General features: G+C 29.9%; 4 protein-coding genes across 24 annotated transcripts in view; 1 reads left to right on the top strand and 3 right to left on the bottom strand.

The window, feature by feature from the left end:
- Window positions 1-7,167, top strand: part of LOC148226337 (low-density lipoprotein receptor-like) — a 265,757-nt gene extending 258,590 nt beyond the window's left edge. For 8 of the 20 annotated variants that reach the window (XM_088203609.1, XM_088203600.1, XM_088203602.1 and 5 more), the window contains 5 exons: window positions 26-224; window positions 332-400; window positions 1,408-1,818; window positions 3,127-3,242; window positions 3,307-3,728. In XM_088203609.1, coding sequence (XP_088059735.1) covers window positions 26-224; window positions 332-400; window positions 1,408-1,818; window positions 3,127-3,242; window positions 3,307-3,513 — 1,002 coding nt within the window. In that variant the 3' untranslated portion in view covers window positions 3,514-3,728. Of the gene's footprint in view, window positions 1-25; window positions 225-331; window positions 401-1,407; window positions 1,819-3,126; window positions 3,243-3,306; window positions 3,729-4,930 lie in introns of those variants that run through there. The other 12 variants (XM_088203620.1, XM_088203613.1, XM_088203614.1 and 9 more) reach the window with 4 other exon arrangements.
- Window positions 7,168-9,897: 2,730 nt separating this feature from the next.
- LOC148226336 (UDP-glucosyltransferase 2-like) lies at window positions 9,898-13,845 on the bottom strand. Of its 2 annotated transcripts, XM_088203247.1 has the most exons (10): window positions 13,716-13,845; window positions 12,632-12,743; window positions 12,376-12,552; window positions 12,228-12,303; window positions 11,956-12,142; window positions 11,154-11,348; window positions 10,886-11,090; window positions 10,607-10,826; window positions 10,315-10,534; window positions 9,898-10,248 (listed from the first exon to the last, which is right to left on the bottom strand). In XM_088203247.1, the coding sequence occupies exons 3-10, from the start codon at window positions 12,532-12,534 to the stop codon at window positions 9,969-9,971; spliced, it is 1,542 nt and encodes a 513-aa protein (XP_088059373.1). In that variant the 5' UTR covers window positions 12,535-12,552; window positions 12,632-12,743; window positions 13,716-13,845; the 3' UTR covers window positions 9,898-9,968. The 2 variants fall into 2 exon arrangements, with proteins under 2 accessions (XP_088059373.1, XP_088059372.1); XM_088203246.1 differs by lacking the exons at window positions 12,632-12,743; window positions 13,716-13,845 and having other exon boundaries at window positions 12,376-12,625.
- Window positions 13,846-14,247: 402 nt separating this feature from the next.
- LOC148226335 (UDP-glucosyltransferase 2-like) lies at window positions 14,248-17,607 on the bottom strand. The gene is made up of 6 exons (XM_088203248.1): window positions 17,452-17,607; window positions 17,316-17,394; window positions 15,458-15,650; window positions 15,195-15,389; window positions 14,924-15,128; window positions 14,248-14,391 (listed from the first exon to the last, which is right to left on the bottom strand). Exons 1-6 carry the CDS (start codon window positions 17,605-17,607, stop codon window positions 14,380-14,382), a joined length of 840 nt encoding a protein of 279 aa, XP_088059374.1. The 3' UTR covers window positions 14,248-14,379.
- A 107-nt stretch (window positions 17,608-17,714) lies between these two features.
- Window positions 17,715-23,036, bottom strand: Cog7 (conserved oligomeric Golgi complex subunit 7). Its single transcript, XM_088203245.1, has 16 exons — window positions 23,003-23,036; window positions 22,761-22,850; window positions 22,623-22,703; window positions 22,229-22,402; window positions 22,029-22,166; window positions 21,844-21,961; window positions 20,255-20,436; window positions 19,964-20,192; window positions 19,768-19,901; window positions 19,566-19,700; window positions 19,372-19,507; window positions 19,116-19,301; window positions 18,946-19,040; window positions 18,777-18,881; window positions 18,616-18,706; window positions 17,715-18,536 (listed from the first exon to the last, which is right to left on the bottom strand). Exons 1-16 carry the CDS (start codon window positions 23,003-23,005, stop codon window positions 18,442-18,444), a joined length of 1,992 nt encoding a protein of 663 aa, XP_088059371.1. The 5' UTR covers window positions 23,006-23,036; the 3' UTR covers window positions 17,715-18,441.
- Between the last annotated feature and the right edge of the window lie 1,871 nt (window positions 23,037-24,907).

Here is a 24,907-nt window from a genome sequence, read left to right as displayed (position 1 = left end):
TTATTATATTAAACTTTAATTTCAGCTAAACAACCCGATGGTGATCCACGTCTATCATCCGTATCGTCAACCAGATGGAGTTAATCATTGCGCAGCTGTCAATGGCCACTGTTCTCATTTGTGTCTGCCTGCTCCTCAAGTCGGCCCTCAAGCTCCTAAAGTATCCTGCGCATGTCCTCAAGGCCTCCGATTACTTCCCGACGGTCTCATGTGTGTCGAAGACGGTAATTATTACTATTTTACAATATTTTTTTAATTAGACCGTATCGTTTTATTTTATTTTTTACTTATGATTTATTATGATTTTTATTTTATTTACTACCCGAAATAGAACCAAGCAAACCAAGCACTGAGAGCACGGTAACAGAAAAACCGTTAGAGAAAATGCCAAACACAGATCGTGAGTACCTCATTTTGTTCCTATTACAGACCATGCCGACTAATACAATATCATATTGCAATGAAATACATATCCCTAAAATGGGTTGTGGTATTGTTAACATACAAAACTAAATTATATCGCTTTCACTGTAGTTTACATTAAGTCATTCACATCTATTTGTTTCAACACCATTTTTACTTGACAGCTCTAATTTTTCACCAAACTTTATTATACCTTTAAACATTCGGTAGTACCATAAATACGTGTCTTTTTATACTATAGTTTTAAAACAGTTTACCAAAAAGTACTTAAATTTTTGTTATACATTTTAAAACATACATTGTGTAATTCTGCATGCACAAATTCAGTATGAAAGTGAATATAAGTAGCCAAGCAAATGGATGAACTGGGTCGAAGAAGACCTGAAACTCTTAGTGGAGATGATTCCAAGGCTCTTTATTGATATGATGCTAAAGAGACTAGATCAATAGATTGAATCGATGGGTGCCGCACTAAACTAACACCGAAGAATCGAATACAGAGTCAATGCATACATTTATTGAAACGCATTGTTATGGAAGATGAGATGTGTATAATATTGAATTAATAAACGCTAAAGGTAAACAGCAGACAAGCATGTAGCATGAAATGAAACTGTCACTTCAGAAGTCTACTGCTGACATTTGAAAAGAAAAAAATCATCCAGACACATTACTACCTTGAGCTACAAGCTGATAAAAACACTTTGAAAAATTGCAGTTATTACTGCATCCACCTTATTCTTTGAATCTTACTTCTTAAGATAATTATTCCTTTCCTGTGCCACAGAGGTAAAAAATTGCATTTTTTCGTTTTTTTGTCTCTAAACCGATTTTTTTATATTAATAGAATTTTAATATTGTCAACAAAATCAACTGATAAACTAATTTAGAATGGCACGTATTTATGGTTCTACCAATATATTTCATTATTTCAACCATGCATGTGCATTTCTATTGCTTCATTGTTATCGCTTGGTATTGCAGGACATGACATTCCATTAGATCCAGCACTGCTAATAACCGGCAGTCCCTTTGACTTCAAGCTGTATAAAGATGGCTTTCATGATTTGTTAAAACCTGGTCGTATATCGGAAATGTTCGCGAACATGTTTAAAGGTATTGCCGGAAAAGTAGCCATCACCAAGGAATCGAATACTGTACGCTTTGTTGACCAAAACCTTTCCGACTTAAACGAGCCCATGGGCGTTTATTGGAGAAACGATAAAGATAGAATAAAATCACATTACGATCTGTTTTACGAAGATAGCAATAACATATACCTTACAACGCCCGATGCATGGCAGGAAGAAAACGAAATAGAAACAGTAGCGATCAACTACGACGAAATAGCACATATTTTTATCACACCGACTGAGCGACCAAATATTGATGACGGTAATGAGAAAAACATATTCTTTGTGCATATTCTTGGCAGAAATTGCCGGGAAGATTTCTCCTGTGTTTGTATTTGTTTTTTTTTGTTTTGTTATTGAACGTGCGCAAGTATTAAAAAGTGCCAAATCATGAGAATTCATCTACCTATGTTTATGTCCTTATCATTCGTGTTTTTATTGCGGTATTGCTTTCATATCAACATGTTCATAAGTTCCTCAAAATCCTATATTCATCAATCTTCTATTAACTCACTATAATCTATAATATAACGAAGGTGACGGGATCGTACATTGTGCTGGCGATTAACTATAATAACAATATCGAATTAAGTTGTCTTAATATTACCTATACATAGATATTTTAATTAATCTTATAATTTCACATTTATTTTGTAAGAATTTTAATATTATTTTGTAGCCCCAATAATTATGATTTAGAAATTTATTTTTAACGGTATAATGATGGTAATTAAAACGAAGATAATTTCTTTCGATAATAAACACTAATAAGACACGGCTATTGTGATACATCCGTCTATTATAATGTAGTCTGTTCCAAGAGCTAATCCCTTATTTCATGACAGGTTCCTTAAGCTCAGTAAGTAAATAAGCTCTTAAGTAAGGCCAACCAACCTGCCAAAGTTTATGACTAAATATGTAAGGTTTTGTTTCTCACACTCAGTGCGTCATTTTCACTTACTCTTTTAGAATATCTTTGATTTGGATTTGCGAATATAGGTTTTAGATTTGCAGAATTTTCTAATTGAGGAACCTGACAGATCTATATTGTGAATCTTTCAATCAAACTCCATTTTCACAAAATCTATGAACCGAAATGAGTTCCAATTTGCTCCGTGCCATTTGACTAACATTAAAATTATCAAAAATCTATATCAAACTATATCGAATAGATCTATTATAATATTCTATTATATTGTATTACAATTATATATCGTGAATCTCTCACACTGGAACTATATTTTCATATATCATAGAAACCGGAGCTTAATTCCAGTTTGCTTTGATCTGTTTTGTTCCTTGTTTAATATTTTAGTTATCAGAACTGATAAGAAAAACTTTCGTTTAGGATCTGCCTTTATTACTTTACTATTTAATTATCGAGAGGACAATATAGTTATTTGTGTGCGCGTATATTTGTGTATAACAATTACGGTGACGGTACTCAAATGGTGGAACGTAAGTGTTAACCGTTTTTGATTGCATATAGCTTCAAAATTCGCTAAGAGCAAGATTTTCGGATTCATTAAATAAAAAAAACTACTTGACAATGATGATAAATTTGTTACAGGAGTGTCAGACAATGAAAGAAATACCACTGCTGTCTCACCCGACGGACAAAACGCAGGCGTTATTGCCGGATATGTTATAGCTGGCGTTTCATTTGTGATAATACTTCTTGCTGGGGTAAGAACAATTTTTTTTAGTGATGTAAAACAAATTATTGATTACAATTTTGTGTTTTATTCAGGTTTCCTGCTTCGTGTACAGACACTACCTTCGTCGAAACGTCAGATCGATGAACTTCGATAATCCCGTGTACCGAAAAACGACAGAAGATCAGTTCTCATTAGAGAAGAACGGTTACGCTCCAGGCACCAAGTTATATCCAAGTACAGTGGGAGAAGAGGTAAGAGCTCTGACCGCGAGAGAGTTCACCCAATCGCATATAAGATAATCATTTTCACATGTCCATTAATTTGTAATCATATACAATTATATAACTTAGTAATCACATTCATTCTACAATACGTACACAAACAATTTTAATTGCACATTTCCTTTTAAGTTTCGGCCTAAACCTTGTTTTCATATTATGAAATGTGAGAGATTTTGCTTTCTCGTTACTTATGTGCATATTATAGTTTCTTGTCTATATTAAATTATTTTTTTACGATGGCATTTTTAAATATTAATTAGGGATAAGCATATTGATACATATAATAAATTATATACATATATGATACACTAAATGATATTTACAAATGTGTATAATAAAATTATTCGTATTAAGGTTTTCTTAATAAGTCTGTGTTTTTAATGTAAATGTAGTCTATTCTCAAAAAAAATATAGTCATTTTATTTTATTCGTATTCGTATGTATGATAAAGTTAAAAGTTTTGCTTTGTGTCCAGATGTTTTGACTGGCAGAAGATTTTTATAAAATTTATAATTGTGCCAAAATTTAAAATGCGACCTAACAGTATTACCTACTTAAAAAATCAAACCTTATGCCAAATCAATATACAAAAAAATATCTCGAATGTTAAATATATAATTATTTTATTAATTAAATTTCATGCTCATTACTTGAGGATAACTTTTGTTGAAAACGGTGAGTTTGGTGCTATAAACAAATTATTTAGTGAATTATTCTGTACAAAATATATTTTTCCCTACAAATATATGATAACCCAATGCAGCGTTTCCAAAATGAGACTATGTTAGATGTATTTAAGGATTATGAGAAAAAATATTTGTTCCTTTAGGCATATGCTACAGAATTACCTGTCATTCATTCCAAAAGAAGGTATGCATAATCTTATCTAAACCAGGATTACCTTTAGTTACAATTAGGAAGCCATATCCTTTTGCTTAAAATTGCTGCAAAATTATATGGCTTGGACATGCGCTTGGACAAGCGCTTTGTCAAACTGTAGAACTTCATAGATGATATTATGTGAATGTTATATATTTTCATTCATGCTTTCAACTGCTGTAGTAGTTTTTGATATCATTATTTAATTGTAAGAGTCTGCTACGGAACTTTTTAAGCCACTCATACACTTGCTGAAATGAAAGATATGTATCACCATACTAAACTTCCATATATTTCACGCTTTCACTACTCAAAAAACCGTTCTACTTTGCTGCATGTTGTACATGCTCTCTTCAAACTAGGTGAAACAGTGGTGCTAATTCACAGTACAATAGAGCGGTGTTTTGCTTTTTTTAGTACTTTCAAACTTTTAAAGCGGTCCGTTATATTACAACAAAATAATAAAGTTATCATATATTTGTAGCAAAAAACTTGTACAAATAGACGTTTAATTATTATTTTATAAATGTACTGATTTTATTTATTATTTTTTCAGGCGCAAGAACCGCTAACAACCGTAGCGACAAATGATTTTGTGTAGTGAGAATATAAAGGCCAGTTAAGCACTAGGCCACAGCGTGGCAATCACTAAAGTGGCCAAAAGTGACCGGCCTAAGTATCTGGGTAATTAGGTTTAAAAAATCAAATGCTCAAACGTGAAAGAATGAAGAATTTTGTGTATATATTTCATTTATACAAAGGACAAATCGGAACAATAACAATCACAAGTGTTCTGCGAATACAACATTGAATATGTGCATAATTCGAATCTTTGTTGCCAAAACGATCGCTCAGTGATCCGTGTCGTTAAGAGATTTAGATTTTATGTAATTTGCGCTTACATAGGGCATACATTGATCTTTTTATATTTTTAGAAAAGTGATTAATACATGTTAAGTTCCTTTTAAATTAGTTTTACATTTCATCGTGGAAATTAAAATATTGTTTGTCAATAACCCGCATTGCGATGCGTGTATATGTCACTGTGTACAATCAACATGGTTTTTTGGATTACGGTTGTAAGCTAACTAATCATATAATTTTATTTTATACAGGATTTCCATAAAGTTCCTATATGTTTAATTTTTTATTAAGTATAAGTTTTAGATGTTATTTTAACTTTTGCTTTTATTAAAATCGTGTATGTGTTCATGTAATTTTATTCGACTATGAAAAAAAGACAGAACGTTGCATACCAATATTTTATTTAAACACAACATTATGGACATCCTGTATACAACATACGAGGCTAATTATACCAGCATCGTATACTGTGATCTACCGTTAAAACTCTTCGTAGTACATTTTAGTTTTTTAAGGTTTCATTTTTGGGGAATATTATGCAAATATACATACACGCTCTTATGTATTTAAATATATATATAATGTTACGTTTAATGTGAGTGATGATTTTTTAAATATATAAAGAGTGCGGAACAAACTGATTACTATATATAAACATATATTATCCACTTCAGACTGAATCGCAGTTTTTATTGTTTAGTAAATATTTTTATATATCGTTGTGAAAAAATCAGTTCGTTTGAAGGGGACTATATATATTTTAGCCATACGCTTAAATATTTGTTAGCATTTAACTGGGTCCGTAATTTAACTGCACTTAAGATTTGTAAAACGAATATCTTTGTTTTTGTTTAAAAATATATTATGATTGCGTCGATAATATAATGATATACAAAGGTATTTATAAGAAATTTTGTATCTAAGATCAATGAGAAAATATTCATCCCGATTATGTTAGGAGCATAACCAAAAAATTGTACATATATATATCGTTTTCATAGAATAATTTAAAATCATTAATTCGAATGACCATCAAGATAATTAAATTAATAAAAATTCATCATACAAAATTAAACTTTTTTTATTGTGTATTTTTTTGGTAAATTTTGTATATAGATATATATATAGATATACTTTGTTCCTTGTTTATATTTATAATATTATTTTCACGATTCATGTGTATATTGAATACATCTAGTTAATGAGGCTTAGACTAGCTATGCACTTGGTCTGCAGTGTTTTTAGACATGTCGCGATTTGCACTAATTGGAAAATACGCGTTTAAATAATATAATAAAATAATGGATGACCATGTGCGTATCTAGTCTTGAAGAATTAGTAAGTGTAAATAATGACTTATTTATATTAAAATAATGAAATGTTAAATTTTTATAAATGTTGGAGAAATATTCCCCTTGTTTTAGAGTTGTTTTATTTATAAATATAGTTAAAGAGTTTTTAGAATAATTATTAAGAGAAAGCATTGTAGAATGTCAAACATAAACCTTTTCGTCTTTGAGTGTTTTCAAAATATATAAATATAATAGTTTGTTTGTATTGAGGTACAATATTATTATGATTTTTTTATTTTTTTTTAATTCACATCAAAAATTAATGCACTGTATAAATATTACCTCGGTCGAATAAAATGTATATTCACCACTCGAAGTGAAAGGTATAATTCAATGGTTTGAAATTAGTGTGAATGTAATATTTTAATTAATTTATATATGTACGTATAAAAATATTTTGAAAAACGACTAGACTTTAAACTTTTAAAATCCGGCCAATAATTTATGAATCAAATTATCTATGCAGTATCGCATTAAGTACAGAATTCATAAACATCCCTGCTAATATTTAGAATGCTATATTTAATGTGAATGAATTGGAACTGGATAAATTTGTAAATATATTATATACTACATACTTTGTCGTTTTATTCTACATCCAACACATTATTGTACCTATACATATATATACAGACCTCCCCCGTCTTGTCATAATCAACCCGACACATGTTGCTGTAGAACCACTTACAATAAAAAAATGCACCCACGAGATCCCCTGTACTCCCGCGACTAAATAATAGCCATATTATGAATTTATCAATAACGCTTCAACTTATTGTTTTTTTTACAAAAAAATATTTAAGATATTTCTGTATGTTACTATCAATGTATATACTGTGTTTTAATGAGAGATTGGCTCGAAATCGCCTTATTTTGATTTTGTGTTGTATAAAATTAATTATTTTATTTGTTAAGTCATATTATTTTTTTTCTTATGAAAAATATTAGAAAGTTTAATTTTTGCGTTACTAAAATGTAACTTTCATTCTACTAGTGTGTAGGGGTTCTTCTTGAAACTCGCGCACTTAATCACCGTAACCACGACAATAATAATGAACGTGACAAAAGAGTGTAAGTGAACGGGCCACACAAAAGCCCTCGTTACGTCCAGAAAAATAGGTTAACACATAAATAACATGTTGTAATTAACCGAAAAATATTTATTTGTTGCGTAACGGACACGGAAACAATATATCATCATTGCACCATTCGACCTCAAAAAGATGCCCATAAAGCAAAGGTCACTTTCTAGAGCCGCGGACATATTTTGTTTCATCAATTGGCTGAATGGTCGCTGCATGGTTATGATTCGCCAGAGTTTTCATTAGCTATGATACTTAAGGCTTGTCTCCAATAGACGAGACGATGAGAAGCGAGAGAGGAATCGATTTCGACGGTCAGCAAGAAGAACGCATCACATAGAGAGAGGAACATCACAACTACAAGACCTCAAAGGACCATCAACTGGACATCGTCCCTTCACCAGCTTCTCCACCAGCGCTCGGAGAGAAACGATACTCGCCCACCATAGTTTGTCGCAATATATGTTATATTTTACAATACATTATTACCAGTTTCCAATGGTGTCTTTCTGATTGTGAAGTCACACCTCTTAGGGTTAGAAACCTTAAAAGAGAAATTGGAAAAACTGCCAATGTTATTCAATCAATAATATGTAAATTAACGAAGCAAATCTATTATCATGGGATGGTTAGTGTGGTAATAAAAAACTCAAGACCCTGCCAAATAACAGCTTGTATGGATAAAAAAGAATTAAAATCATTAAAGAGAATTGCCACATTAATTTAAAAATACTATCGAAACAAGGACTTAATGTATGTAGCACAATGGCTGAATTTATTTCAAATATCACAATACAAATAAAATGAAACAGGATAGCCCAACTAAATTTTGCTAGAACTTATTTCTCATTATACAGTAAATGTATGGAAAACAATTATTGAACAAATATGACAATTGTAATTTTGCTGGTTTTCTGCTATAAAATTGTGAGATATATATATATATTTATATTTGATATGGGGAAATTAAATATTATATTGAAATTAAAATAATAAATTTTTCTCTTTAAAATTAATATAGCAATTTCTTCGACGTCCACTACTCAAGTCATGTCATAGTTGCATGTTTTCGAGTCGGCGGCGGCTAGTCGACAGTGCGTAATAGGCCTTAAGTGATATAAATTTAAAACTCCAAGGTCGAAATAATGTTGTCACTTTTATTTAGGACTACATAGAAACATTTCAATTAAAACTTTAAATTTAGAAAAATCTACTACAAAATTGTAATTAAATTAATTTTTATACATACTAAAAATAATACGAGTGAATCAAGAACATATCAGTTATGATTTTAGAAAATATGCTTTGTGGCATTTGTGGCTTTGTGGCCTTTTGACAGTTTCCAGTGCTGCCACACTACCGCTTAACTTGAGAAGCGGGGGTTTTTAACAGCTGGCAACATTCTGCACGCAAGATCTCCGCCAGCTCTCCAAAAAAAGTCGTTTTATTAAATAGCCATCAGAATCTACATGTACTACAGCTTCAAATATTTAAGAGTTATTATTTAAATTTAAAACCCGATTTTAACAAGTCGAAAAATATGAAAAAAATATTTTTATTAAAGCAAAATGTAACATTTTAATGGAATTAAAAAAAATTCAGTACAACTCAGTGCTAAAAATAATAATGAAGTTGGTATTCTTGATTTTTAATTGCAAAAACATTTTATTGAAATGCGTATGTTTGCAGTGAAACTATTGGCAAAATGTAGTAGTACATACCTGTATAAACAATTATTTGTTCTTTTAAAAACTAATAAGACTTCACACAGGTTGAGAGTAATAGTTGAGCATTTAAAATCAGCACTGAAGACAACATTATCTAAACAATTTACGCCCGATATTGAAGAAATAATTTCGAGCAAAAAATGTTCTATATTCAATTTTTCTAATTAAAAAAATTGGTGTAAAATAAAATATAAATTTATTGTTTTTTTTAATTCACGTAAATTTATTTTAAAAACTTAAAAATCCATTTTTTTAAATGTAATATACATTTAAATATTAATATCGCTTTGAGGACAAAATGTCCACTGATACGAGCAAACTCGCATCAGCGACTGATGAATTTCTGGTCAGCTGATCTGTCGGTTCATGCGCATCCATTCAATGCAATTTTTTTCATCTATACTTCCTAGAAATAATTTTTTGACATTTGACGGTGACAAATATGGGTTTTAAAAACCTGCCATTTCAACTCACAAAAATTGTAATAATCAAACTACATTATGGAATACAAAAATATATTATTTTTTATTATAATAATCTATTTACTAACACCACATATAGGTACAAGATTAATTTTGTTTCAATTTATTGTCTAGTTGGTTTTTACCTTTTTTACAACATAATTTTCTACAACAATATATTGACACAGACAAGAATATTAAACACGGCGTTAACATAATAGCAAATACATCCAAAAGCAGCAAAGAATATCTAGGTAATTTTGGTGGTGATAAATGTTTGGCACCTTTCGTCCTGATTGCGTGCTCCACATAAAATCCTGCCAAATCTCGTGGTTTCATTGGTCTATCGTGGAATAATGTCTGTAGTTGCTTTGCAGTATTCATATATCTTAAAAAAATTAAAATATAAGTTTTTGCTAAATTATAAATTTATACGCAATACTTCTATACTGACTTCTTGTTTGAAAGTGCCTCATTCAGAGCCCACTGGAACGACTCATCGGTTACGTTTTCGAATTTCAAGAAAATCCCTTGATTTCTGTTAGTGACTTCAATCGCGTTGTGATGTTGATCGCCAAACACTGGTATTATAAGCATAGGTTTTCCGAAATGAGTAGCTTCTGTACAACTCAGTAAACCTCCGTGTGAGATAAACAGCTTCACGTTGGGATGATCTAAATACAGAATTATTACAATAGTTTTTATGATATGTATAAATATTAACATAAAATAAAAAATAATTTTGCCTAATATTCCTGTCTGTGGCAGCCAGCTTCTAATTATGACATTTTTAGGTTTCTCCGGCAGATCTACTTCAAATTTCCACAAAACAGTTTCTTTAACTGAAGCTAAGCCTTTCAATAATGTTTTTCTCATGCTTAAACTCATATCACTACTTTTAAGATTGCTGCCCATGCTGAAGAATATTACGCCTTCCTTCGACGAATCTAATATTTGCTTGATGTCCTATAAAATTAATAATAAATTAATACACATTTAAAACAAATTATACAAATATGTATTACATCTGGAAGCGCCTCAGGTCCTTTGATATGATATCCACCAATTTCTACAGTGTTCGGTAGCAACGGTCTTACGACACCTATAGACGGATGTGTATTCACCAACGTGGTCACTATGGTATTTTTCAACTCACTGTAAGGTACTCGCTTCGATTCTTTAGGTAAATACTGTTGATACAGTTTTTCGCTTACAGGATCTAAATATAATCTGAAAATGTTTGAGTATAATATTTCATTCATAATATACTATTGTGCAACATCTGCGACATACATTCCCATTACTTGTTCCAGGATATAAAATAATGTGTTCAAGGTTCGTTGCCAAATATTCATATTTGTGGAATATGACGTAAATAGATTCGGAACTATAGCTATAGAAAGTGGGGTATCAATCTGAAGTGCAAGCCATGACATCAAATTTAGTGGTGATAATATGATCGTTGGACAATTGTAACGAACACCTAACCTGTAATAGTAAAAAATAAATCCATTTTCATGTAATGTTATTACAAAAAGTACATAATAATGAAATTAGTAACATTGACCATCAACAATTAATACCAAAAAATGCATTCTCTCAAAATAAATATCATTTTAATATGTATATATTATATATGTATAAAACTCAAATAGGTTCATAATAAAAATATTATTTTTTTACAGCTGGAGGGGAATTGTGGGTCTATTAATTGTTGTAAAGTGAATGTTCCTAATATATAGTAGCAGATCTATCCAAATACAGTTAAGACATCTTATTTTGAACGAGTATTTCAAGTTTTATTAAGTGTATATATAGGCTTACTATATTTATGAAACTCAAACAGTGACGACTGAAAGAAAAGGTTGTTTTAAAAAGTTGGCTCAGATAGAAGCTGGGTGCCACAATTATATTACATAATATTATCTTTTAATAATTCGTAATTATGTTATATAAGTATTGTCTTTGTAATAATAAATTAGCGATATATTTAGCCCATATCGTTATCATTATCGTTATCAAAAATGTATTATGAAAACTACACTGTCATTGCTGCTACTTTGATTTGTGTATGTTAAATACTGCAAAGAATTACCCCAACATAAAGTCGTTTAAAAAATATTCCAGAATGTAAGCGTCAAAATGTTCTGATTCATCATTCAAAAGTTTCTGTATTTCTCCACTTGCAAAAAATATTTCTGCCAATTGCGGAGTGAAACTATTTATTTGTTTGATCATATCAATTTTGGACATATTTAGCATCAAAAATGGATTAAAGGCATCTGAAACAAATTGTATAATAAATTATTAGTAAATGTTTATTAGGTATAATAAATTTTCAACACTTATATTATTAAATAATAATACTTTTAATTATTGACGCATCAACACCAATTTCCCGAGATCCTGAATTATTTCTGGGAAATGCATTCAAAAACGTAACCTATAAATATATTTTTCATTAAATATATATTAATTATTTATTTCTAATACAATTTTCATAACAATTATTTACCTCATGTCCACGTTCTACCAGAATATCCACAATGCCTTTACATAAATTATGATGACTTCTAGCAGGAGCAGGGCACGCCATAAGTATTTTATATCCCGTCGTAAATGAACATAATGATATCATACATAATAATATAATACTAAACTTTGAAACATGCATGATGATATTTTGACGATACTAAAATTATTACATCATTTTATTGAATGCTCACCATATAATTGCACACATATGTAACACTATCAAATAATCATCTTACCTTGTTGAGCACTAACGACAAACTGGACACAAATTGGCGACGAGTTAATTGTTATTATCTAGTGATCTGATAACGTAACAACTCATGGTCATGTACGAATTTATATGCATATCTATAAATATACTTTTAATTTATTTTTCAATTACTACAAAATGATTTGGAATAAAAATGATATTCTACAATAGTTCCCTAAAATCTCATATTTACAAGTGACCATGGTATTTTGTTAAATTTAACAAGAATTTTTCCTGAACTCTCATATAAATAATAAGGCATCAAATTCGCTGATATTTTGAAATTTCAAAATATGTTCGAAGAATATTAGTGAAGTATAACCTTAGAATTTCTGGTTTAAGATCAGTGATGTCATTTTAGATTTTTCCAAGGGGGGGGCAAAAGTATTTTCATTAAAATTCATAGTATTTCATTAAGTGACATGCATTTTTCTGGTCAAATTCAAAGGATGGAAGTGAATCAATAATAGCATATCGCAAAATCGATAGCTTTGCTAAGATCCCTGTGTGGCCAAACAAATATAAATAAAGAGGTTTGATTCATCAATTTTTCCCTAGTGGATTAACCTGGTCGATGAAAGTCTAAAACGCTGAATAATGTCGCTCTGTGAGATTTAGTGGAGATAAATATTAGACTTTGTATTAATACAGTAGCGGATTCATTTGGATCAACAATACAATAAGTGTATCCATCTGGGGGTTTTGCGGGACCTTGGGAAAATATTATTTGTGGAGCTCCTTAAAACAAAGGTATAAATAATGCATTTTGAGTAAACATAATTGAATTTTAAGTAAGTTAATCCCTGCATAGATATCTACAAAATAAAAGTTTAAAAAAATAAGGGAACAATGAAAATAAAATGCTATTAATTTGTAAGTTTATTTCACAAAATCGTTTTTTTAATAAACTTAGTGAATAAAACCTTCACTTTATTTTGAGTTTATTACTGCGTTTATATTGCATATTATTTATATTGTAACATTTTTTACAAAAAATCACTAACATCCATAATATAAACAATATGGGAACAAATAAAATGAGCGCCACATCTAACAGTTGCAAAGAGTACCATGGAAGTCTCGGAGGATTCAAGTGTTTGGCTCCATTTGTTCGAATCACATGTTCCACATAGTATCCAAGAAGCTGGCTTGGTTTCATTGGTCTATCGTTATATATATCACGTAGGTTTCTCGCATTCTGTGCATAACTAGAATTGAAATATATACATACAATTATAATTAATTAAAAAATAAGAAATACAATTTAAAGATATATTTTATTCACTTACGTGTCGTTTAAAGTTGTATAGCCTGTTTAAGCGATGCATCAGTGATACTAAAATAATCTAAATAAATGCCCTGTCCTTTAAGTTTGATCTCATTGGCATTGTAAAATTGATCACTAAATATCGGTATCGCTAACAACGGTACGCCAAAATGTGTTGCTTCGGTCCAACTAAGTATACCACCGTGTGTTATAAACAGCTTAATATTAGGATGCGCTGAAATAATATCAACATAATAATCATAAAAATATTAATCATTGTTAAATATGTATACAATATTCGCACCATACCCAAAATTCCTCTTTGTGGTAGCCATTTTTTGATAATTACATTGCTCGGTTTGTGCGGAATGTCTACTTCAAATTTCCATATAACGGTTTCTTTCAATGTCGCAAAAACTTTCAATATTGTATTAATTAGTTTAATATCCATATCCCGACTATTTAAATCACTGCCCATGCTAAAGTAAATCACTCCCTTTTTAGACGAATCTAATATTTGTTTTAAGTCCTTTTATAAAACAAAAGTATTTTCTTAATATGTGTAGTAAAATTAATAATGTAACCATGTGCAGAAAATGAGCATTATTCGACTCTTATGCTCTTTTTCCTTAGATGGTTATACAAACATAATCATTAAGTGCTATCATTTTAATAAATGTATATTATTCATATATACTGAGATGATTATACATATATGTGGATATACATCTGTTAATATTATATCATATATGTACGCATTCTTTATAATCTTTACCTGGCGCGAATCATATCATAATATATTGTTTCAGAATCACTAGTTTCTAATATTAAAAATAGATTGATTGTTCGGTAAGTTTGATAGAAAGTAGATAGGGACGGTGATAATTTCATTAATCCACATTAGATTAGGTATGATGTAAGTATACAATACAAAAAAAAATAATTGCAATTATCTAAACTATTATATATAATTTATTTTCCGATTTTTAAAATTATTTTATGATTACTCACAGATGGCAATGGCTCTGGTTGACTAATGTGAAATCCACCAATTTCAATCGTATTCGGTAATAATGGTCTTGCAATTCCTATTGACGGGTGTGAATTTATAAATGCAAACGAAATGGTGTTTTTCAATTCATTGTATGGAACAATCTGTGACTCTTTTTGAAAATATGTATTATAAGCTTGTTCTTGCACCGGTCTAAATATGAACCTAAAATAATAATTAGTATTAGCAATAATACCATACATTTGATTATATAGAACCAATAAAACTAACGAGTCCATGATATCTTGCATGACATTCATTATGCTATTAACAATTCTTTCTTTCAAAGTCATATCTTTGGAAAAGTTGCTCAAAACATTCGGCACCGTGGCCGTTGAGAGTGGATTGTCAGTTAATACAGCCAACCATGACATGAGGCTGACAGGAGATAACACAATTGTGGGACATTTGTATTTCACTCCAAATCTGAAAATATTCACAATCTTGTTTAAGAGCTCTAAATATGCGAAACAAATAATTATTAATTTTAGTACCCGAGCAAGGCATCGTTTACAAAATGTTCTAACATATAAACATCAAATGTTTCTGATTCGTCGTTGAGTATTTTCATAACATTTTTATCATTAAATATTGCTTCAATAACACTCGGCATGAAACCATTCAACATTTTAAAATTATCAAAGGACGACATGTTTACAATATCAAAACTGTTAAATTCGAGACTTTCTGTATTAACAAAAAAATAATCAATATTAGAATCTAGAATCAATATCAGACATGTTCATTTTTAAGGTAAATATACAGTATATGCAGAAATGTGGAGAAAATGAGTATCTATATAATTATTACTAATTATTTAAAATCTGGCTAATTTTACATTTTATTTTCAAAATTAAATTTTAAAATTGCTTGTTACTTCAAATGCAGATGTGCTCCAATAAAAGTTGAAATTTAAATAAAAAAGGTCAATCAATCAGAAGCCAGAGTTTGGTCAGTGATCGCCCATTACTTTTATAACACCTCTTTTTTTATCTCGTTTTTTTTGCAAAATAAGTTTAGAATTCAATTTCATATTTTTTATAAATTTGCCACACTTGAAGTAATATCTAGCAGAAAATAAATATTTAATGGTCAACAATGCACATTGTTTTTTATTGCATTTTACTACTCTGATATTGATTCTAGACATTACATAATCAAATAATGATTTGATTTATTTATTAAAATACGAACATCATGACCTTAGAAGTTACACCCAATGCGTCACAATGATCTAAAACAAAAGTAGCATAATTAAATAAAATTTTAAAAATATGTTTTTAAATACTAAAATTATATTGAATAAATCGGACCAGCTCCTTGTAGCTGACACTGAACAGATCAATGTACATTAAGAAGCTAGATTGCTATTTCCAAAGGCTAGTCGGCAAGTGTGGATGTTTATGTCGGAACCGGCACGAAAAGCCGCCTTGAATGCATTGCTCTAGGATGTTCCAGAACCCAAAGTTGTATATTCTCAACAATAGAAAGATTGCCTACAGCTTCATTCAGTAATTTGTTGAAACAATTGACAATATACATCTTTCTACGAAAACCATAACTCAAAGTTTATAATAAAAAGGCACTGGGATAGAGAAAATAATTGTAACTGAACTCTTTCGTGTAAAGAGAAGTATCTCAGAAATCTTATCTAGGTTTTCTGTCAAGAAAAAATATTTGGTCTAAGATTCCAAATTAAAAATCCTGTTTCTAAATTGCTACATACAAAATATTGTTAAGGACGCAAATCACTGATTAAATATCAAAGATCACGCATTCCTCATAATATAGTGGCATCTTAAAAGTTTTTGTAGAAATATTATTGAAATTTAGAGAGTATTTCCATTTATTGAATGTAATTTCAATGACTCCAGTGGAAATCTCTAACCAGTTAATGTTCACCAAAGCAATAAGAAAATTCCACTAGCAATATAGATCTAGAAAACGGTTTGACATAGCACATTCCAATGCTGAAAGGTAAACGATTGCCATCAGTCCATTTTCACAAGGAATCCAGATTGGTCTGCAAAGACGAGTCAGAAATAGTTTGGATGCTTTTGAAAGCAAATACATTTTTTTTAATTGTCATTTCTATGCCGTTTATAAATAATACGAACAATTGATTTAAACAAACATATAAAGATCTTAGAAAAGTATATGTTAACTGTTATTAATGTAATTTCGAAATTTTACTTTTATTCTGAAATTTTTTTTTTTTTTCGATTATCAACGAAAAACTCTGCAATGTATTCTTTTCAATGGTATGCAAATAAATTTGAACAATTTCTTAAATTTAAAAGACCATATTTCATTAGATGTAAATAATGGTATCTTATAAAGGGCAGAACTTACCTCTGTGAGCCAATAATCCAGGCACTGGAACATCCCTGAATTTTGATTTTTTTGTGGAGTAAGCGCTAATTAAAGTTACCTAGAAAAGGCAATGAATATGTATATTGCAAGATTGAATTAAAGTTTAAAATATTACATTATGTCCGCGTTCTTGAAGTATTTCAGCAGCAGCTTTGCAAAGAATATAGTGACTCGGTATGGGCACGGAACACATTATCATTATTTTATATCCCAAACACAAAGTTGAACAACATAAAAATCCAAAAATAACGAAATTGCAGTTCCCAGCCATTTTTTATTATCAACCTAATAAGTTATAAAAGCATTGATTCTTAAAACGTAAAGAAATAGTGTCGAGTTTATCTTTTCAATTTATCATAACTATTAAAACTACATAAAAAGCCTTTATAAATCTTGTATTAAATTATAGCTCATACATAGATTATGAATACATTACTCAATATGTGGTATTTTCCTTGAGAAATTTAATGTAAAACACAACTTGTGCGTACAAGTGCTTGAGATAAACTGTATTTTTTATTTAAGTGCTTAGTGGGGATATATGAGGGTGATTCAAATGAAAATCTTGAAAGTGCAATAAAAATTAAAAACACTGCTCACTGCACTTGGAGCAGTGCTGTCAATTGAGTCATAAATTCCCTATAATCCAAACAAAATTATCCTCAAGATTGGTATCCTTATTATACTGCACATGAAAAAAATTAATGCACCATAACTGTGAAACAAATACCGATCCTGAATGATTTTATTCCTAAAATCTAATCGAATCCTAGCAATTTGCCTTTTTATTTTGAGCGACTTTAATTTCCAATTTGCCTTGCCTTCGGCAAAATGATTTTAATAAATAACATACACGTCGTCATCATAACATTATTTAATCTTGATTTCTCACTTTCAAACATAAATATATTTTTATGTTGATATTGTAATAATAATAAAATTGCATTTCCATAATAAAAAATCAACATTTTTTATTATGTAAATGCAAACATAATTTTAATCATATAAAGAAAAGCAATAAGCGCACATTGTATAAATTAAACCTGGTTAATAGTTTACTCTAACCAGTAAATATTAACCGGAATGAAATAACTTATTTTGTATTTTAAATAGTCCTTTGCTTATTTTTCAAAGCTTCGGTTAACGTTTGAATTCCTGATGAACCAGCTTCTAGTTCTTCTAATACTGAGAACAAGTAATCTAAAAATAATAATTAATATGTTTATAAATATTTGCTAATCGAAACTAGTGTGTTTTATAAAATAATATTTATGATCACCAATATCTGTAGAGCATTTTCTCACGCCTAACGAATCCATCTCAATTGAGTTAATTTTCAAGACAAACATATCACAAGCAGAATTGCAGACCTAAAATAACAATTATATGTAATTAACGGTATTATAAACAAATATATTACTATTATTGATTTATTGATACTTCATTCAAAAACTGATAAGCTGGATTCTCTTCTGTCGAAGATACTTCACCTCGCTCCAACAATGGTTCTAGATGTTGTGGTAAATTGATTAAATATTGTCCAACCTAGAATTCAGAATATTTTATATTAGTGTAAAATATTATTTTTAACTAGCTTAAATCAATTAACCTGTGTTATGTATTCTTGTGGAGTTAGACTGAAATCGGGAAGGTCTATAGAATGTTGGTCGTTATCAGACCATCCATGTAATGCGTTCATACAATCTTAGATTATAAAAATAGGTAAAGGTATATTATTTATTATAGTTTGTAATAAAACTTTTATCAAATCTCATTAACCTAAATAAACTGATATAGGAGCCAAAACTAGATTGAGAGCTGTGCGACGGAGATCCTTACACAGTTTATCAGGTGCTGAATTTAAAGGGGAAGATGATACTATCGGAATGAAATTATTCTTAAGTAAAACTTTCCAATCGCGCAATGGCTCCATCCAGTTGGAGTACTTTTGCAACAATGCTTCTTCTGTAAATAAAAATTAAAATGAATTGATAATTATGTTTATAAATATTGTTTATTTTTACTTGAAACTAACCATCTTTAGAATCATCTAAGATAGCATTAGCTTGAGCTACCAATTGTTGTATTTGGGCAGCGCCTTTCAGCAATGAAAGGCAACCAGATAAATTGTCGACTGACGACCAACCGTTACACAAATCTTCGATGAGCCACTGAAATGATAAGTGTATCAATTTTATACGCTAAATAATAGATTATTATTTAAATTACCTGAGCAGCAAAAACCAAGTGCAGATGAGCAGAGCACCTAGATAAAACTACCCCTTGATTGAGACGAGATGTTAACGTACGTAATCCACGAGCAACTCTAAGTTGAAGCATTGTTCCAATATCAGGACTTTTAATCTATTTTAAGGATAAAAAATGTTATTAATATAAAATTTATATAGAGCATATATTTATAGTATCATACATCAATCACTGGAGCAGGTCCCAGATCTTCAATCATAGCCGCTACGAGAAGTTTTCCTAATCTTTTAAGACCGTTACGAACAGGAGTATAAATCACGTAACCGAATTCATTGATGTCTTTTTCAGTTATGTTTCCTAATAAAAAAAATATTTATTTTAATTTAAAATTAAGTTAATGATTGTATTATATTACAAACCTTTCTTTTCCTGTTCTTTCTTTATGATCACTATCATTTCTGATGTGAAGTGATCACAAGCTGCAATGTATTCAGCGAGTTGATCGAGCTGTGTGGCGCTAGAAACATTTTTTGCGTCGGCGTCCTCAAATCGATGAGCATCCATTAAATCGCTCAAAACTGATGTAAACAGTTTTATTAACCATGGAAGAGTTTCTTCACCAGGACATACCATAGGTGCCCATTCCAACTGAAAAAACAATTTTATGGATTAGCAATAAGTTGTTTATTTTACTATTATATATGCATTACCTGGTTAGCGGCGTGTCTTAAAAGTATTGTATGTAAATCCCTCAATGAGGATGGCGTAAACACAGAAATAGCAGATGGTAGACGAGAGCGCAGTGCTCTGTCTTCACAACGAGCTCTATAGACACTAAGAGTCTCCTTTCGTCCCATTGATTCAAATAACATCCAATACTCCTTACATTTTTCTAAAATAAACACACACTTGATAAAATATCACATTTTTTTAAATTAATAAACTCCTGCCGATAAAATGATAGAAATATTATGGCACCATTTCGAGATCTAAAAGCGCCAGTTCTAGTACAACAATTTAGGAAACTCTTAAAACATTCAAACATCCTAGTGTATGATATCACCAACATTATTAGTTTATCACAAACTGGGTGTAACATTCACTCACTGGATGGTACTTACTGTAGAAAAACTGAGTCGTTCGATTTTCGTTTAACCACCCGCTATTGTTAAAACTGACCTATTCTTCTCATTCTTTATGCATGAAAGCTCTTTTACTTTGAAATTAATATCATATTTTTCTTGCAGTTTCTTTTCAGTTCTTTTTATCTTCATTTGTATTTATGAATGCAAAATAAAGATTGCATTGATCCTTTTTCGACGCAACACTTCTAAAAACAACCCTTCTTCTAATGCAGTGTCTGCCAAACTTTTTTACCTTACTGGATGGGAATTTATTTTGCAGCACACCAAATAAATATCCCATCAATATTAAATATACTTTATCAGCATGTATTATAGAAACAATAAAATAACATTGTTTTATAAATATATAATATACATATATAGGCAATATAATACAATAATAATGTTATTATTTAGAAGGATTCAATTGAATCACAGCAAAAGAAAAACTGACTTATGATTTTACAAACAATTAGTTGAGCTTTGTTGCTGATGTCTGTACTTTCATCAATTTGTATAGCCCATAAGATTTCATGTTATTTTTTTGTTTCAGTGAAATGTTTGCGGAGCTGATCATCAATGTCTCGCGAAATGTCATGAATTTTACGAGAAATCACGTGGACTGGCAAAGAAATGGTCTTAATTTGATTGATGGCTTCATTACTAATCAATATGTCAACGGCGATCTCCAATATTGGTATTATAAAATAATGTTTTCAGAATGTGTATTTTTTCTTTTTTGCCAAAAGCTGGGCAATCTTGTAACTGGTTATTTTGATCTTTTTCGAAAATCGAGTGAAATTCTTTTGATTAAATTTTTCAATTATTTTTAGCATTTCAACGTATTTTTTTACTTTCTTTTTATGTTTTGGATTATTAACTGACATTGACGGTGTTGGTAAACAAATCTTACAAAAAGGAATCGAGTTATCTTTTTCAGATAATATAAAACCATATTGGATGAATTTTTAATTATATTTTATATTTGATGAGGTGGACTTTTTATTCAAGTGTTCGTCTTGTTTGCTCTTTTTCATTTTTCAGAGGTTTTTTCTTTACGATTTTTTTATGATATGGTATTGTTCGTGTGGCGGCACACAATTTGACAGACACTGTTCTAGCGTAATGATTTTTTTCCAAACCAACGAAATACAGGTAAATTTACATATTTATACCTGTATTTTGTCCTGTAAATGCCTCTACAACTTCCGGACTTAACACAGCTTCAAGACTATTTTTCAAACCCTCTAATTGTAATCTTTTATCTTCATAATCGCTGGATCCTGATAATATCTACATAAATAAAAGTATACATGTATAAAAATTCTCTTCTCAGAAAAGTCAAAATAAAGGAACCCACTTCTAAGCATTCGTTCATATCTTCAATCAATTTTATAAAAGTATGAAGATCAGAAGCCTGGCCTGATTCAAGTGCACTTTCTAACTTGCTTGTTAAAGCAGCCCATTTATCAGCTTCTTGTAATTCTTGCCTTGCCCCCTAAATTAAATACATATTTATAAATCATATAAGTATAGTTTAATAAGCACAAATTCATTTACCTCAAGCTTTGTTTTAAGTCTATCTGTGCGCTTTAGAGTAATCAACGGATGATCAGCGGCATGTTGGGCCGAAGACAAAGCTTCTTCCAAAGTATCAACATGTACCCTCAAACCTTTTGCGTTCTCTTCAACTTCGCCAGATTCACGAATTATTCTTGGTAATCCCGATATGACCTTAATTAAAATATAAGCGTACTTTATTTATATTAATGCCGATAGACATATTTAGAATATATTTGCCAATATAACATAATCCATAAGATTGATATACTATAATATAAAATAGTCTACAGGTAAATATTAACTTCTTTTGATCTGTGTTATTACCCGTTATAACGCATTAAGCTACTCCTACATTTTTAACATTATATATGCATATAATAATAATAATAACCTGTGAAGTTGTTTCTTCTAGTGAGTGATTTAATTGTTGCATATACAACTGAAGAGTGGACAGTGTATTTTGGACGAAAACCTAAAATGGTATTAAATATTATTCATAGGAATAATTATTAAAATAACTATATCTCACCTGTTTGCTTTCATTTTTATCAGAATGTTTATAAGCTTGGTTTATCCAATCTTTTGGATTGAAGGCATTATCCGAAAATGATTTGATATCCTATAATATTAAGAATATCTATAAATATATCATTTTTATATGCTAACAAGGTTTAGTCATTTTTGAGATTATGTGTATGATTGGCTACAAGTTTTGACTATAAACAATACATTTATATAAATAAAAGATGCTATTAGTTATAGAATACGTGCCATCTTAGACGCAAGTTTGACAGCTGTCAAAAGTGTTGCCAGAAAAAATAATGTATATATTGTCTACTAAAAGAAAGTAAAAGGAGGATTTTTATAAGAAATATTATATTTTCTAAGGTGTATTATTTATATGCTAACTTATTTATTTATATTTAATTTTTTTCATTTTAAAACTGGTCTTGTTTATGACCAATAGCTAATTTTACTCTATATTTAATAATTTATGTTTTTAAGCACTTGCTCAATTTTTTTTTTTATAATTTATGTTTTTAAACATATTAAGGATCTTGCTGCCTCGATGTTGCGTGTTTTTGAAGCCTCGCTTCATGTTTAGCAGCAAAACATTTTATAGCACTGGCGACGTCTTCGACACCTAGATCATGAAGTATGTCTCTAACGCGAACATACCACGGAGCATTTACAATGTTTTGTAGCACTTTATTTTGAAACTTCTTAATCATTTTAATATGACACTGTTTGGCACATCTCCAATGTTGTATGCCGTAGATCCAAACTGGTTTAAGGATTTCGTTGTATATCTTGGTTTTATTATATATATATATTGCTAGTTTGGAGTTTCTTCCCATAAGCCAATATGGCTTTCTATATTTTATTTCAAGTATATGTTTAAATAAATGCAAAAAAATATCAGAAATAATATTTTTAGAGTATAATATGACTTATAAAAGTTATTGAAATAATATTAGTATTTAGAGACTCAAAATGTCTGCTTTTTCATTATTTGTTTAAAATTCCTTTAATGCTTAAGAATTTATTATTTTTAATTAATAAATAATACTACTTTTGATTGTTATAAATTAAACGGATTACACGGATGTCACATGTTTTTCGTGAATTTTTTACCCCTCTCCTTATATCACAAGCCAGACTCCTCTTTGTTTCACACTGTCACAATTCTGCTGATCCTGCTCTCCCCCCCCCCCCCTGCTGAACCTGTGACATAATTTATAGAAGCTGCCTTATAATAGTAATAAATTGGTTTTAAAAATAATACTTATTATTATTATAATATTTCAAAAATAATGTATTTTATTCATGTATATGTATATTTCAGTTTTAAAATATTTTATTTTGTATTGTGTGCACTGAAATTGGCGCAACTACCATTTGTTTTTTTGTCTTTTTTTTTACATTTTTCACCCTTTCTATGTCTTAAGCAAGTTAACCATTCTAATGCCACGCACCATACGCGGGGCTCAGTCCTAACGCCAAGAACCATTTACATAATCTGCTACTTATACTATGAAATAATTTCACAAAACTATTTAGGTATTTAAGTCGTCTATGGAAAAACCTTTAAAATGATTACTGCTTGAATAGCTATCTTAAAAATCGCTAAATTTAATGTTTTTCATGGCTAGCATTAGCTACTTGCGCCTTTGTAATATATAAAACGTAATTTTTAATAACAAATTTTAATTATTTTAGAACTTGACTAAAACTATTTTTGTTTATTAAAGTCTAAAACGTAGTCATTAGGGTGTCCCTCTGGTTCTTGTATTTGTAACACAATACTTCTCGACCAAATTTCACGCGTTAAATCAGATCTTATTTGGCTCATCACCCACCATTGAAGAACACCTTTCTGTCTCGTATAATATTAAATTATAAGTGTAGCCGTGTATATAAATAATAATTTCATTAAAATATTCATGTAGCTTGTACAATTTTGGAATTTCAAATAGCAAGTTTGAAAATAAAACAACAGATTTTAAATAATAAAAATATTGTGGGGCCTGTTTATATTTAGATATTTCTTTATATTTCATTATGGCCAAAACTTGGCGGCACTCTAGTAGTAACACTGGCGTGGGGGTTATTCTCTCGACTGACAATCCTCTTTTTTCCACCATGTAAACAACTATTTATCGCTAATAAAATACT

Source organism: Plectrocnemia conspersa, unplaced genomic scaffold, assembly GCF_051122295.1.
Source record: "Plectrocnemia conspersa isolate PC_06_02 unplaced genomic scaffold, ASM5112229v1 ptg000014l, whole genome shotgun sequence".
NCBI classification, from domain to species: Eukaryota; Metazoa; Arthropoda; class Insecta; order Trichoptera; family Polycentropodidae; genus Plectrocnemia; species Plectrocnemia conspersa.
The sequence above is the reverse complement of the archived record's forward strand: the minus strand, read 5'-3'. Positions and strand labels throughout refer to the sequence as shown.